At 40.1% G+C, this 16,179-nt stretch overlaps 1 protein-coding gene across 3 annotated transcripts; it reads right to left on the reverse strand.

Moving 5' to 3' along the window:
* Positions 1–1,179: 1,179 nt before the first annotated feature.
* Positions 1,180–15,968, reverse strand: LOC146317444 (dipeptidyl peptidase 9). Of its 3 annotated transcripts, none has more exons than XM_084732144.1 (21): positions 15,790–15,968; positions 13,446–13,536; positions 13,070–13,308; positions 12,732–12,844; positions 12,103–12,276; positions 10,850–11,018; positions 10,479–10,589; positions 10,098–10,226; positions 9,893–9,954; positions 9,686–9,786; positions 8,599–8,776; positions 8,332–8,491; positions 8,125–8,204; positions 7,293–7,445; positions 6,597–6,732; positions 5,231–5,376; positions 4,955–5,101; positions 4,700–4,852; positions 4,094–4,236; positions 3,294–3,405; positions 1,180–2,359 (listed from the first exon to the last, which is right to left on the reverse strand). In XM_084732144.1, exons 2-21 carry the CDS (start codon positions 13,499–13,501, stop codon positions 2,267–2,269), a joined length of 2,655 nt encoding a protein of 884 aa, XP_084588270.1. In that variant the 5' UTR covers positions 13,502–13,536; positions 15,790–15,968; the 3' UTR covers positions 1,180–2,266. The 3 variants fall into 3 exon arrangements, with proteins under 3 accessions (XP_084588270.1, XP_084588269.1, XP_084588271.1); XM_084732143.1 differs by having other exon boundaries at positions 10,850–11,021; XM_084732145.1 differs by having other exon boundaries at positions 10,850–11,021; positions 13,070–13,331.
* Positions 15,969–16,179: the final 211 nt, after the last annotated feature.

Consider the following 16,179-nt stretch of genomic DNA (forward strand, 5'->3'; position numbering starts at 1 on the left):
GCAGTTGCTAAGCAACCAGGAGAAAATCCAGGAAGTCAGCAGCTGTGCGTCCCGCCAAAAAAAATAGTCTTGTTATTACATAAGCGCGATTGCCAGCTCGGTGATTTTACACTTTACACAAACGAGATATAACGGGTTAACTTACCTCTTTCTCAGCAGCCATTTTGACATGAAATAGTAGAGTGACGCAGGGTCCCGTCCCATTTAAATCAGTCAGTGAGTCAGGGTGGTTCTGCTGTGCTTGTTGGCTCACTTTAATTAAGTCTCATCAGTATCACCTGTGTTTACTACGCTACGTCACATGAAAAAGATCTACTGTGAGCTTTAAAGGCGATGAGAGGAAAACTGTCACCTTTGGACAGAGCAAGGATGGTTAGCAAGCAACTAAAACTAAAAACTATAACTAGATGTTGAAAAAAAAACATTCTAGTTAACTGACAGTCTTGTTCTTTTTTGTTGTCAGTATAAGCATGAGGAGGCATTGGTGCATATTTGTATAGATTGAGTCAATTTCCTTTACAAGGTGCTCTGTTTGTATTATAATAAAATAAAACCATCCTGAAATTAAATAAAAACCAAAACTAAACATTTTTAACAGTAAGAACAAAACTGAAATGAGCACATCCACTTTCGAAAGTATGGTTAAATTAGTTCCATGCTAAATCAAGTAATAAGATGGTATCAGGATTTCCCAAACTGTTGAACTACTACTGCAAGTCTGAAGATGCCATTTCTCTATATCTAGCACTGTAATCACCTGTTTACTGATAGTTCACTGAGGCTGAACAGCAGGCCTTTGTGTCCAGGTGCTAATTTTAAATAACATCTTCCGTTATCTTATCTCTGCAGTGTTGTCAGATCAAGCTTAGGTATCGGTCACCTGTGAGAAGTGCCTTATAATTTAAACGGCACCAATGGCAACTGTGCTGATCGCACACAGGAAGGGGGCACAAGGGCTGCCGGACACGGTTTGAAGTGTTTGAAAGCCCTTGTTGTTGCAGCAGTGGTGAGCGCGGCCTGATGTGAGTAGGAGGACATGAGGGCAGGTGTATGATGACAGGTAAGAGTAGAATATCAGTGTGGGAAAACACGAGACAAAAAGAAAGCCTGGTTGCATCCTGCAAAACATGAAACAGAACAGCAAGTGTTTGAAAAAGGAGAGTGTAGTAAAAGAGAACATGTGATTGATTCATACATTTATTCATTATCATGTACAAATTGTATTCCGGTGGTACAAAGCTGTTGTAAGACTCCAGTGCTCACCCTCCTGTTGTCTTTATTGCAGTAAAAAAAGGAAATACCAGCATGATCAAGAGTCAAGAGGTACTTTGGCAAATATAAATTATGTGTTTTAAGAAGGCAAGCAGACATCTCGAGCAATGTGATGTGAGGGGAGAAAACGGCGCAAACATATCAAATGAGCGGCTTCTGTCGGCACTCATTAAAAAAAAAAAGGAATAAAAATCCATAAAATGTTTTATTTTAAACAACACACACTTAAAACAAGTGGACACAGGAAGAGTCTCGGTGTTCTTCCTTTTCTTCATCGTTACACAAACTGCAAGGTACAGACTCACAATATGTATGGATATTGCAATTCTGTGTTTAGTGTGCTTCTGAGTGTCTCTGTATGAGATAAACTGTATTTTACATATGTATAGTGTGGGAGCTCATGTCTGCGAATATGTGTATAGATTCTGTTTCATATCTGTGACCTGTAACCCCATTCCTACCGCTGACTCAAGTGGATAAAACAGGTGGAGCGAGGGGGGGAAAACAACACGATAACATTTGGCAAAGAACGATCATGGTTGCGGAGATGAGAACGTGGGTGAGCGATGAGTCAATGTGACACAGCCTGCAAACATTTCTCCATATGTCCTCGTCTTTGTTCAGCTTTCAGGGTGAGACACCAAATCTCTGTGCTCGTAAACCATACCCCAGACTGTACACAGGAGGGGGGGGGGGGGGGGCATGGAGGAGACAGAGAGCGAGCAAGCGAGTAACAGAACAAGAGACAGAGAGAGCGATAGAGGGAAGTATAGTGGAGAAGTTACATGAATAGTTCACAGGAGAGAGTGGCTGGAGGCTGCAGAGTGTCTGATAGTCTCCCGGTGACGGGGGGAGGGGGGGGTGAACGGTTGGAGGTGGGGTCGGGGTGGGGGGAGGTCGGGGAGGTCGGGGAGAGTAAAGCTGCGCAGTGAGCTGGAGGGTGAAGGAGGACAGAGGGGAAAACTAGACGTCACTTCTCCCCTGTTGTCTCATTTCAGAGGTATTGTTGTAGAAAGTGCAGCAGCATTATCTCGTAGTGCTCTCCAGACTCAGGGCAGCGAATACTGTGTCGCTCGTTGGGATATACCTGGAAAATTGACACAGGGAGACCAAGTTAGGGCTGCAGCCAACAATTATTTTCCCAATCAATTAATCTGTTGATAATCTATTAGTTGATCGGCCTATTAATTGTCAGAAAATTGTGAAAAATATCGATTAGTGTTTCCCAGAACTCAAAATGAGGTTCTTAAATGCCTTGTTTTGTGCACAACCAAAAGATATTCAGTTTATTGTCAGTAAGGAGTAAAGAAACCAAAAATATTCACATTTAAGAAGCTAGAATCAGAGAATTTTGAAAATTACTCAAACCAACTCACTGTTTATCAAAATAGTAGGCAATTAATTTAATAATCGATTATTCAATTGATTGTTGCTGCTTTGATCAAAGTATAATCTGTATAATGCTTCAGTAAATAAGTGTTATTCTTAATTTAAAATGCTGAAATTATTAATCTATTGTATTTTACTACCATTTAACATTAAAGACAGTGGTCTAAACCAATATACCGAACACATGAGAGATAATCATTAATGCTTAAAAGCAATGTAATTTATGTCAACAAAGTCTTGCATAGGGCTGCAACCACCATTACTTTCATTATCAATTAATCTGTTGATTATCTTACACATTAATTGTTCAATAAAATGGTCTCTAAAATGTCAGAGGATAGTAAAAAGATTCACAGTGATGTCTTTAAATGTCATTATGTCAGTCCAAAGACACTCCATTAAATGGGATATAAATCCGTGAAAAGCAGAAAATCTCCATGTGAGAAGCTGAAAACAGCCATTTTTCCATGAAAAATTACTTAATACTACTACAAGGAGTTTATAAAAGAGTCTAAATTCAATGCTGTGGCATCTATATGAAGCTACATAGGCAAATGGGACCATCAATGAATAATATCTACAATTTCAGTAGAGTTTCAGGTAGTGTGTGAAATAAGGCGTGTGTTGCAAACCTGAAGCTGGTAGGGCTTCCCAGCACGGATTATCTGTGACACTAGGAAATTGGTGTGGAAAAAGTGCACATTCTCGTCTAGAAATCCATGGAGAATCAGCAAACGGTTTGGCCTGGAATGACAATGACACAATATGACAGGTTTCCATACAATAGAAAGATATACAGTACAAATCCTGACTGAAATAACACAAGAAACTCCCCGTTCCTTTATGATTTAAAGCAGTAAAAAGCCTTCACGGAAAAAAAAAACTGACGGCTCTCTAGTTTGACTTCAGCATCCAGGAGCAGTGCTCCAACATGCCGTTTGTCAGCCTCAGGGTGTCTTAACACCGAGGCTTGACTTAGCCTGCCACCTCAAATCCTAATTTCACCTTTGCAGATTTTAATGACTGCTTAAAATAGAGAAGAGATCTGATCTTTTTTTCCTTTGTCAGTGGAACGATCACGTCACTAACGTGTACTCACTTGAAAGTACATTAAAAAATACAGGGCATCGACACATTTTCTTAAAAGCAGCGCTTTCAGTTCAAAAAGGTCACATTTTAAGGTCAAAGATAAGAATGAACCCAACCTATCTGTATGATTTAATTATTTGTAATATCAATATTAATTAATAATAATATTCTCTTTTCTTTTTCTTTTTGTTCTGCATGCTTATAAGTGATGCTTTGAAAAATACCCTCTTGGCTAACTCTGGTGCATTTACAGCCGTCTTTATTAATGTGCATCATCCCTGTTAAAGGAGCTAACAAACATAAACAATATCTGAAATAATTGGAAGTATGTGTGTGCACTTACTCGCTGGGCAGCTTGTCAACATGCAGTGCCACAGAGCCTTCCTCATAACCCTGCTGGTTGTTCTCAGGCACGTCCATGTAACGCTCTGTGTAGCCCGTGTCGTAGGCCATCCACACAGTCACCGGGGCGCCTGCAATGGCCAACTGGCAGGGAAGCACGATGTAGTCATGTGGAAAAGAATGTCGGGTAGGTGGTTTAGAGGTTGCTGGAAAATGTTTAATTAATTTTCATAATATTACGGTACATTCTGATGTTATGGCTCAGTTGGCCATAAAGTTTTAGCCAAGAAGAAGAAAAAAAAACCTTGGTACAAAATTTAGTTTAAACTGCCTTGAGCAAAGGGATTACCTGCAGATATCCTTAATGAATAAAGGCTGTTGGCTAAAACACTGTGCAACACAGACACCATGTGGCTGTAAGTAGCAACTACAACAGAAGTTCAATCTTGAGACTTCATACTTCAGGAAATGAGACATGAGATATAAGATACAAACTATGGTCTGCTTTCTTACTCCTTGCTGAAGGACACAGCAGCGGATGCTCACTGATAGAAAACAAGTGGTTTAAGGATAAAATAAGCGCCGAGGGACAAAGGGGCCTACTAACCTTGAAGACGTTGGGTCGCTGGATGAGGCCCATGAGAGAGAGGAAACCGCCATAGGACCAGCCGTGAATGGCAACACGACTCAGGTCCACAAAGTTAAACTTCTCCGCCACGTACTGCAGCCCCTCCACCTGGTCTTCAATCTCCACCTGACCCTGAAGAGGCAAAAGCAAATTAGAGCATTATTTAACCTGATAACTGTGCATCTACTACTGTGCCCCTACTGAACTGATTTAATTATCTGACTCTTACTTTACCATTTTGTTTTTCAGTGCTCCTTCAAATTCAAGGCCCCTCTGGCAGGAACCCCGCCCGTCAATGACAACCACAGCGTAGCCCAGAGAGGCCAGCGTGTTCAGACGGAGGTACTTCATCCCCTTGAAGGAGTTATTGACCAGCTGCACCTGAATACGCACAAAGGTTGTCCTAAATGTTTTTGGGTTTTTTTGTAATTTACACAAGTTTCAAATCAACATTTTGTGAACACAAAATTACAACGACAAGCCCAGATTAGACTGAACATATCCACGAACCTGTGGGCCTCCATACACGAAGAGAACAGTGGGGTGTTTCCTGCCAGGCTGCAGGTTGTGAGGCTTGTATACCATCCCATAAAGCTGGAAGCCTGACTTCCCTGGAAAGTCGAAAATCTCAGGCGGATTGTAATCTCCCGGGCAACCTGGAAGACACACAACACATGTGGTGTTCAGGGAGGCATCTTCCAAAACTACCAGGGATCGAGGGCCTCGTGGAACTTACAAACAGTGGTCTGCAAATATAGAAGTAAATTTCTTAACCAGATTTTCAAATTTAAAGTAACTACATTTCTAGCACTGTTTCTTTTTGTTTTTGCATTTTAATCATGTATCTGTTTTTTTTCCACTGAATCCAACTCAAATTCAAAAGTTCAAATTCAGATCCCAAAATTCATGTTAAAAAAATTCTGATTAAATATCTGTAAAAAACAAGTAATTCATTCTTGCTCAAATATAAATATATTCTATAATATCAGATAAGTAAGAATATATAGATATATTATTGCTTAACTTGAATATGTTATTTGATTTTCTTAAACCTTTTTTTTTTATTCTGAATTTGTGAACATTGAAACATAAAAGTGAAAATGAGTTGAATTCAGAGGTAAAAAAAACTGAGATACATAATTTCAATTAATTGCAAAGAAAAATTAACTGCTTTTAAATTTCAAAAATTGGTGAGGCAGATTTGCTCTTCTATCTAGAATCATACACTAAAGACAAGACAAACTGTTAATGTTACTCTGGAATCAACACTGCAGTATGTCATCTTTCAATACATTTTAATAAAGGAACTGCTTTCTGCTTTCTTATAGTTCAGCCAGACTCTTCTGTAGCACCTTTACCTCCAAAATAAAGTATTTAATTGATAACTGATAACTGATAGCACCTTCAGGCTCAGTAACTCTGGGATACCCCTGTCTTGGGCTGGCAGTAACTCTGTCACCCCTACACTTGTACCAAAGCAGAAACACTCGCAAGCACACAACAACACAGTTAAGATTTGCTCCCTGACTCCTCGTACTTTCAATGAATCATAAACGACAATCTGCACCGACCCAAAGTGCTCATGATGACATAAATGTTTTAGCACCACGTTATCTGATGGCTGTCGGGATTGTCTGGAGGACGACATTGTGGATCGAAATAACCGTCCTTGATCTAATCAAATATGGACATCAACCTTCCCCTACAGACTCGTCTCTATCGATTGCTCTGAAAATAAACCCACAGATAGCGGGACAACCTTCACACTTGGCCAGACTGCTCTCCAAGAAAAGCTGGTTATGTAAATACAAACCATGTTTGTTGAATCAATCAGAAAACAACTGTAGGGCAGTTAGTTACATCACATCCTGTTTACCTGGTGATTCCATCATGCTGGCCCAGAACTCTGGTACCATGTGTAGTGGGTCACCTTCTGAGCTGGTCAGTTTGTAGACGTGAACACAGGGAGGCGTACTCACGTTGCTGTAGTGGCTGACAAAAAATTCAAAGTTCTGCAGAGTGAGAGAGAAGAAAGATGGGGGAAAAGATTATAAACATGCGGAATTATGCACAAAATAAGTTTTAACAAAAACAGACAGGGAAGGAATGGAAAGGCTGAGGGAAGAAGGGATGCAATTACAACCCCACATACTACAAGGATCTGTGTTACTCAGCTCAACAACATAAAACAGCAGCCATTTATTCCACATACTGCAGAGTATCCAGCCAATCCCAGGCTTTGACAGTTTCACTCAGGTTTCCAATGTGCTTCAACTTTCACTTTACTTACACAGGTGAAGTGGTTTCTCTGATCTGCCTGAAACTATTCCAATCCCTCAATTTGCTGCACTCGCACTAAACAGTGTAAAACATCACTAAAAAGTCACTTATTCTAATTTAAACATTAAAATACATTTACGGATCTGTGAAAATATTGAATATGCAACACTTTTAGAGTCCTGCTGCAGGAAAATATGTCCACCAGTACCATTTCAGCCCTTATGACTCTTATGACATTATGTGCATGTATGCATTTGGACGCATATGTGAAAAAAATAAATAATGCTTTTACCTGGCTAACAGAGCAGCTATGAGAGAAGCCGGGCTTGGTTAGTCTGACCACATCTCCAGGTGAGTCATAGCTGACCACGTAGAGGTGGTGCTCCAGAGGAGTGTCTCTGGTGCCCTGGAAGTACACCAGCTTCGATGACTCATTCACCCAGATCTGACAAGGAGAGAGAAAAGAGAAAGACGAGAGGAAAATGACCAGACAGTAGCATGATACTGTGCGGTATCTCACATCTATAAAGAGGTGACGAGAAACATCATTGGAGCTACTGAAATACCTTAATATCAACTGACTTCTTAAATTCTGTACAAAATAACAGAAACTCTGAAGTTCAGATAAAGAGTTCTGTTGTATAGAATTAGGACTGTGACACTCTTCTTTTTGTGTAGTCCAGCACATTCAATTCAAATCCATTTAAATGGTTAGAAGAGACTGGTGTCTTTCAGTTTGAACAGTGTTTGACGGTGTTCATGTCCACATTGGGTGAACAATGTAGGATTTGTTAGGACTTATTTTATACAGTTTCCAAATTTTACGACAACACAGCAGCACATTGATCCTGAGGACCAGATGGAAGGCGGAAAACTCATGAGACAAGTGTCTACTGATGCTAATCAGCTGTAGACTTAAGTCGCTGAATCACAAGTCCAAGAACACCCTCAAATTAAAGCTGAGAGTCAGGACTTCAACCTCAAGGTCAGTGTTTAATTTCAAATGTGTTTGAGTATAGAGTCAACACAACAAAATATATGTCACCGTCCAAAATACTTTCTGAGTACACTCTATTAGCACCAGTATATCTTTTATATATTCAACATGGCAGACGCTGTCTAACCTTGGAGCCGTGTCTTGCCAGCACTTCCCATTCTCCGCTGGTCAATGTAACCTCCTCCTTGATTGCACATTTGAAGTCTCCTGCAGAAAAAAAGATAAGGCGTCAACATGCTCCTTGACATATGAGCACTCTGACATAAATTGTGATTAAGCGATTGTCTGATACGATGATTTCAAACTGATGCAGAAGCACCTCCCCGTCTCTTACCCTCTATGTGTTGGTAGTCCTCCGTCCAACGGTAGCAGCCTGGTTGTAACAGGGATGTGATTTTATACAGATGGCTGAAACCTGTTTTAGACTCATTTACCCAAATGAAAGTAAACTCATCTTCTGTTGTTTGAATAAATGGATAGAATATATCGTGAACCTGTGGAGAGAGAACAGTCACTTACTCAGTCTTCTCATAATCAGAGCAAGTAGTTCATTAGAAACAGGACAGATATTCGTTTCAAGGTAACTAAAGAAAAGACCTACATTAATCCAGACGTCGGTGGTCTCTTCGTAGATTATGTATGGTTGCGTGTTACTGGGCACGGCCTCCAGACTCTCCTGCCTCTGTGCAGGGTCATCTGTGACAGGGATGAAGAGGGCTGGGGGCAGCAGGACCAGCTGTAGTTTTCTCTGACTGCGGTCCAGAAGCACTGCCCAGCCACTGGGAGGACACAGAGCAGACGAAACTCAAAAGATTGCTTTATACGGAAAGAATAATTGATTATGGGAACAACTGCTCTTTTTCCAGTTGCTTTTTATGTTTGAAAACTGGTACCCATTCACTTCAATTGTTTGGGAGATTCTGCAACACTGTAAACTATGAGAGGAAAGCTTGACTAAGGAAGACTAAGTTTTAGATGGTTTTGGCAGAAATATTCCTGAGTAATAATGCTGTAAAACATTACCACTTAAAACTTATGTATTCTAGCAAACTTGTAAATAAAAAGAAAACCTCTTCTGTTCATTCTTATGTTGTACATCTGATTTCCTGCTGGTTCTCTATGGCTACACCACACCAGGGGGCCTACTCTCGAAAGGAGGTGTTGCTGAGAGAGCGTAAACGTCTGGGGGTGTTTGGTCTCACCTCCTATGACTAGGAGGTGAACCTTCAGCAGTGTTTTGCAGACTAATAAAATAAATCTGACCTTCAATCGGCATGAGGGTGAGTAGATAATGACTGAATTTTCATTTTCTCTTTTAACAGACGTGGATTTTTTTTTTAAATGGCTAAAATATGTTTTGCTCCAGATCCCATTCACAGCAGTACATTGCCTACTTTCTGTGCCCGTACTGGTACTACTCCTCCAAACTGGGGGTGTGCTGCCCAAGATCTACTGCAGGTAACAAACTGACTATCTCACTACTAAGTACCACATACAGTCCCACTTCAAATTATCCAAAAAGTCCCTTTAATATAACAAGCTAAACAGAATATTCTCTGTGTACATGTCCTAAATCATGTCACAATATTAGAAGTCCCAGTACCGGGCTGTGTACCTTCTGGGAGTTTATTTTGAGAATGACTGCATTATTGAGTCAACAGAGTCAAAATTTTGATTGTAACACTCACTATTTGCCATCACTCGTCCATCCCACTCTGGCGATGTATTCAGTCCCCGGAAACAAGGAGGTGAAGGGGACAGCCAGTTCTTTATCTTGTGTGCTCACAATCTGTAAGTACAACCACACAAACACACACACACATATATATATATTAGGCAAGCATAATTATCATTCTAGAGAAGAAAAAGACAAAGAAAGACAGTGAAAGACTCACTCTTCCTTGATGGTCTGTCTTGATCTCTGCCAGTTTAAGGGTAGCCTGAGGATTTTTGCTACCTGCAAACAAAGACAATACATGATACATGTATGTTACATGTAAAGTGAGAGAATAAAGTGATCCACTGCTCTAAGCCTGTGTGTGTGTGTGTGTGTGTGTGTGTGTGTGTGTGTGTGTGTGTACAGTGTAAGGTTACACTGACCTGTGCGTGGATATCTGTATGCATCTGCTTTCCGCTCTTCCAGTGCTGGAGATGGAACATGAATAATCTCTACTTCTGTCTCATCCACCTCTTCATACAGCAGGTACACTGTTTTACCTCCGTTAGGGTCTGACAGAAGAAAAATAATTAAACTGTAGAGAGTGTATACAGAAAATAATGTATGCAAACTACAAAATAACTTGTCTTACAGGTGGAGCAAAATTATACATGGTGAACAAAAAAAATCTGCAAGTTTACCTTACGTTTTTTAAGTTTAAAAGGATAAATAAATATCAACATTGGCTGTCAGTTAGTTGTGTTCCTCAAGTACATTTGTGAAAAACAAAGTATATATAAGTATATAAGCTAACAATTACTGACCTTCCACTGCTGAGGGACTCCACCAGTAACCAGTGAAACGGTCAAACTCTTCTTGGATGACAAATGTTGCAACACCTGCAGACTTGGGGTCCTCCTTAACACTGTCCACACCTGGAAAAAAATAAGAAAGAAAGAAAAAGCATTTATCCATGTAATGATACTGGTGTAGTGCCAAAAATACAAATAATCTGTACACTTTGCCCTTAAAAGCTAAGACTGAATATCTTTTCTGTCTATGCCGCAGTGTGAAATTAAATGACATTTACAGCTTAACAGTTAGTTAAGAGGATATTTAAGCATGTGAAGCTGCTTCTCACATGACGTGTTATTGCTTCCTCAAACAACTCAGATGAAATCGAGAGCCTTCAGACCTTTGTGGCAGTAAGTGAGTCTCCTTTCCTCGCCCGTCTTAATGTGAGCTATCCACAGGTCGTTATTGTTGATGAAGGCTATGAAGTCAGGGTCTCCCGGGCAGATCTTGGGGTCCATGCGGGTCCCTGAGCACTGGGTCTTGATCTCCACTGGCTTTACAGGAGCAGACTGCTAAAACCAACATACAAAATCTTAGTCAAAGGCAAACACAAAAGTTACTTTGATGTAAAGATATAGAATAGACATGCTTGACACAAGCATTGTTGGAAATGACAGTTGACTGACATCCTACTGGCCAACCTTGAGACCTCATAAACAACAAGAATTTCTGAACTAAGACTCATTTTTCAAACACTCAAGATTTAAAATATTCTTGATACAAAAAAAAAAATCTTCTTCAGCCCAAAACTCCTGTAGCCTGAGCCCGGTTTTAAACTGAACTGAACTGAACTGAACAGCAACGGTAACTACAGATTATAGGCTCAAAGATTCCTACAAAACGTATTCGGTATCCATGACGATCATAAAAGACTTGGAGGATTTACAGCATTTGTATCCAAGGCCAATCTATGCACGATGATCAACAACTTGATGTAAAGAGACAAAATCTGGAGCCCTGACCAATAACTATGGAGAGAATGGTGCCAGATCAGTAGCAATTTAAAATACATTTAAGTGTAAAACATTTAGGTTAAAAGGTAATTCCCATATTTCTAAACCTGGGCTCTATTTTTACACATTGTTGGGAGTATAAATAACAAATGGGTACAGAAGTTTTTGGAATTGGTCCAGTACATCACCTCTGCCAACGGCCACAAAACGGACTACAATGGCTGCAACACAATCCTGGAGGCCAATAAATGTCTGTCAATATTATGGAACGGATCCTTTAAGAGACAGACCTTTTTGTTAAAGATTAAGATCTTTTTTGTTAAACCAGAAACAAATCGGTCTGTTCAAAGCCACCAGATTCCATTGACAAAAACAATAATTTTACCTCACAGAATACAGCAGTTGCTGTTGCCTTTTCTATTAGTGTTTTTTTATTATTATTTGGATTAGGGGGGTTAACACGTTCATTTGAAACTTCATAAAATCCTTCCTGCTTAGTTAGAATAAAAATGGGCAAATTCAGTTTACCAATCCCAGCACAGACCCCACAGCTCTGAATTGACTCTGCCCTGCGTATCTCAGGATTCTCAACTAAAGAGAAAAAACAAAAAAAACAAAAAAAAAACAGCAGTGTACTCACGATGAAGCCGTTGTTGCCTCCATCCTGACAGTAGAAGAGGCTATTGCTGGCCTGGAAGAGGAACAGGCCTGTCTGAGCATGGTAGTCATAGGAGGTGATACCAAACGCCCCGAGACGTTTACGCTCTCTCAGCAATTCCTCCTCTCGGGAGTAGGCCCCCTGGTGCGGTGTAGCCTTAGAGAACGAGGAGGAAATCAGACGTACAATATTAGAATGGACAGAAGAGGTTTTTTTTTTTATTTACAAGTTTGCTAGAATACATAAGTTTAAGTGCTAATATTATACAGCATTATTACTGGGAAATATGTCTGACAGAGCCATATAAAACCAAGCCTTCCCCTGTGATCATGTTACTGTATGAAAGTTGTGCAGTAGAAGCATTCCTCTCATAGTTTACACTATGGTTGCTTAATCTTTCGAGTTTCGGACCACATCTCATGTTGCTAAAGCCTGCAACACTGCCACTCATTCAAGGACTTCTTATCTCAAAGTGAAACTTGCTTTCGAGTGAAACTAAGGAAAAAGCTACAGTCAAATTCATTAAATGAGACTGCTCAACGACAGCCAACTGTGAGACACCATCACCCTGTGCTGCCTGGTATTGGCACAGGAAGAGAGGGGAAATTCACCTGGAAGTGATCCAGCATCTGTTTCCATGACAACACTAAGAGGGCCTCTTTCCGGATCTTCTTGGGGATTTCTGAGTAGAGTAATGAGTTCTCTCTGCTTCCATAAGGCATTCCTGGTCAGCACACAGAAAAAGAAACAAAAGCAGTGTCAACAAGGGCAAATAAAAAGCTTTCTGCTAACTGGAGGAGGAGAAATTCAACACAGCAATTGTTTCAATATCATGAGGCAATCGTATTCTGCTGCCTGGAGCAGGAAAACATGATTAAGGTCCAGTGGCAGGAATACAAAGGAGTCATAAGCAGAAAATACAAATCATGATGATCATCAATCAGCTCACCGAGGTAGTACAACCGGTGGGAGTGGGGTCCATTCTCATCCTTCTTCTGCACAAACTGGAAGTCATGGGGAGCCTTGTTGGCGATCATGCCCGAGTACTTCCTGCTACAGTGGATAATGTCACGGAGACCCTCCCAAGAGTGTTTCTCCACAAAGAACTGAGACGGGACATCCTCCATCTCCACCACCTCTGTGCTGTCCGAAAGGCCGTCCACAGCCGTCATGCTCACCGTCACACAGCTGGATGTTGACATCAGAGGGAACTGATAAGAGGTGCAGAAACCCTGACAAACCTGCACTTGTGCATTTGTTTAATTAACCCATTTTCCTCACTAAGCATCAAAGCGCTTAAAAGAGGTATGAAACTTGTACTGTACCTTTTCCAGATACCTTCTTTATTGTCACAAAGTTTGACCTTCTTGACTCTATGCATTCACCGGACAACACGCCTCACTCCGATTCTGCAACCTATGAATAAGGTACAGTACTGACATTAGGAATGAAACAATTAGCGGTTTCACAATAAACCATGGTAAAATTCCCGACAATTCAAATTTTAATCATCATTAAAACTGTTTTTGAATACCATACTTTGAAATTCACAGTAAATACTGACCAGCATCAACTAAAGTTAGCAACAGCCTACGAGACACAGGTGCAGCGGCAATGTGGGGTTTTTTTTTGAGTCAAATGATTTTAGTGGGAGTATCTTTTAACAGTACCAGGAAAAAGTGAAAACTGTGATAATTTTGGTCACAATAATCATGATATGAAATTTTCATAATGTGTCATCTCTGACTAAGATCATTCTAAACTCCTAAATATAAAATAAATAGAGTTAACCATGATGACAGCAGTTCCTCATAATAGCAGGTAGGTATGAAAAGACTTACGTCTGTACCAGTCTCCTTCCTTGACTGATAAGACATTCATAACTGGGGGATAGTTCAATATTTTCTCCATTACATCAGTCCTAAGACCACAACACATGATCGAAATGTGCCTCAGGGATCAGAGGTAAAACATAAAGAGCTTTAAAATACACTGACTGAGAAACATGGAGCCATATATTTTAAAACAGACAAGTTTGACAATTAAAGATCACAATTCCTATTGAATCTCTGATATGTTAAACAAACACAACTGATAAATCCTCAACTCTGCTAAAGGTGAAGTACAGGGTACAGGGAATACCCCGCATTCCTTCCTTTATCCTTCTGGGTTGGGTGAAGGATTAGTATGACGCAAACAGTGGTGGGAAAAAAATCATATACTCTAAATAACTGAAGTGCCTTTCTGGTGTCACTGCTGGGAGGTTGGCAGGCTGGTCTGATATTGTGTTGAAACGCTTCAAATCTGTAAATAAGTAACACTGAGTTCACAACAAATACACCAACCAGCAAAATACCTCAGCTTGAGTCACCACCAAGTTGAGTCAAATTAACTATAATCAATATCCAGTGGTGGAATGCAACTAAGCAAAGTTACTCAAGTACAGATTTGAGGTACAATTTATTTCAGTATTTCTTATGCTAAATAAACGGTTTAAACCCATCTTTGATTGGCTGGAAAATGCATCATCACAAAGCCATAAATCAGGGCTGTTTTTCATGAAAAGTTGACTTTTTGGTGACAAGTTTCTCAGAGGACAGCAACAGAATAAATGATGTGTGATGATCCTCTGAACTACCCAACAGCATATAAAATAGTTAAAATGAGCTCAACCTTAAACATCTATAGCAATAAAATTAAACATACACATTAAAGCAGCAATATTATTCCAGAAACATCAGATATAATCGTAAAACACACAGGGACCATTTTACTACGCACTTGTCATGCTTTAAGTACATTTTGCGGGTAATACTTACATATTTTACTTAAGTACGTTTTGAATACAAGTCTTTGACTTGTACTGTAGTATTTTATCAGTGTGGTATTAAGTAGTTTTACTAAAATAAATGATCGTAATCCTTCTATCACTGCATGTATCACAGTTTAAGCTGTCACCTGGTATCTAAGTTACTGTACGAGCAGTGGACTGACTTAAGTGTATTTATGAACGGCTATTAACCTTCTAACTGTAGAACTGATTTTTATGTCTTTATAATAGGAAGTGCGTCCATCCTGCTGGCTGATAAAAACCTCCCCTGGACATATAACTTTAACTTAACGTGGGTTCTGTGTTATTATACAAAATATATTAAAATTTAAATAATTACATTACATCTTGTAAAGATACACTGAAAGGCTCCGTTTGGCTCAGCTGGATACTTGATGCTCATTTTAAGCGAGAGACACGGGTCGGGTGAAATAATGAAATACCGGTACCGTTAACGTTAACAGTTAGCTAGCCTACAATAGATCTTTGTTCTCGGATTTCAACTACTCACTCACACCGGGAAAACACCGGCAAATTCATTTGTGTTAACATTTTAAACGACACTAACCTTAGCTACCTGTGGCGGTGAATGATGAAACCCCAAGCTTTTAGAAAATGACCATTATCAAGTCGTGTCTAGGTTTAAAAAATCCTTGCTTAGCTACATTTTGACATGACAGCTCCCCTCTGTCATTTTTGCTCTGAAGCTAACTAACGTTAGCTAGCTACCTAGCTTAAACCAAGCTAACCGCTAGCTAGCGGTTTCTCGTATTTCTGTAAAAACAGACGCTTAGACGACCGTCCCTACGAAACAAGCTGAAATTAAGGAAAACACTTACCAGTATGGCCACTGTTTCTTTAACCAAGTTCTAGACTTTATTAGCTTGGTGTCAATAAACAGATTGTGTAACTGCTAGACGTTGTATCCATGGCCCACAGTGGCCACACACAAAATGTAGCTGCCTCTCAGATCGGAAAAAAGAGGAACCTTCGCCCTTCTGGAGTACACGCCGGGCTTTTTTCAGGGCCGCACTGCCGCTGTGAGGAGGCGTCAACGGTCGGCCAGTGCTGCTGCGCGACGTGCGGCAGGATGGCTCATAGAGACTGACTCATTCTTTGATTTTAACCATTTCTCGTACACTGAATAAACCACATCAGCTTGTGCAGTGCTCAAGTTAATGTTCAACACGTACAACTCAATTTAACCGTTCAGACAGGAGAGAAAATGT

The sequence above is a fragment of the Lutjanus erythropterus genome, chromosome 12 (genome assembly GCF_056507025.1).
Source record: "Lutjanus erythropterus isolate fLutEry1 chromosome 12, fLutEry1.hap2, whole genome shotgun sequence".
Classification (NCBI taxonomy): domain Eukaryota; kingdom Metazoa; phylum Chordata; class Actinopteri; order Lutjaniformes; family Lutjanidae; genus Lutjanus; species Lutjanus erythropterus.

What these genes read in the sequence shown, in the direction of transcription:
- LOC146317444 (XM_084732143.1), bottom strand. Translation starts at nt 13,501, where the DNA reads ATGCATAGAGTCAAGAAGGTCAAACTTTGTGACAATAAAGAAGGTATC. An exon ending in CCACCGGTTGTACTACCTCG is followed by an intron (nt 12,845 to 13,069) that starts GTGAGCTGATTG and finishes TGTGCTGACCAG; the next exon opens with GAATGCCTTATGGAAGCAGA. An exon ending in AGCGACCCAACGTCTTCAAG is followed by an intron (nt 4,237 to 4,699) that starts GTTAGTAGGCCC and finishes CTTCCCTGCCAG; the next exon opens with TTGGCCATTGCAGGCGCCCC.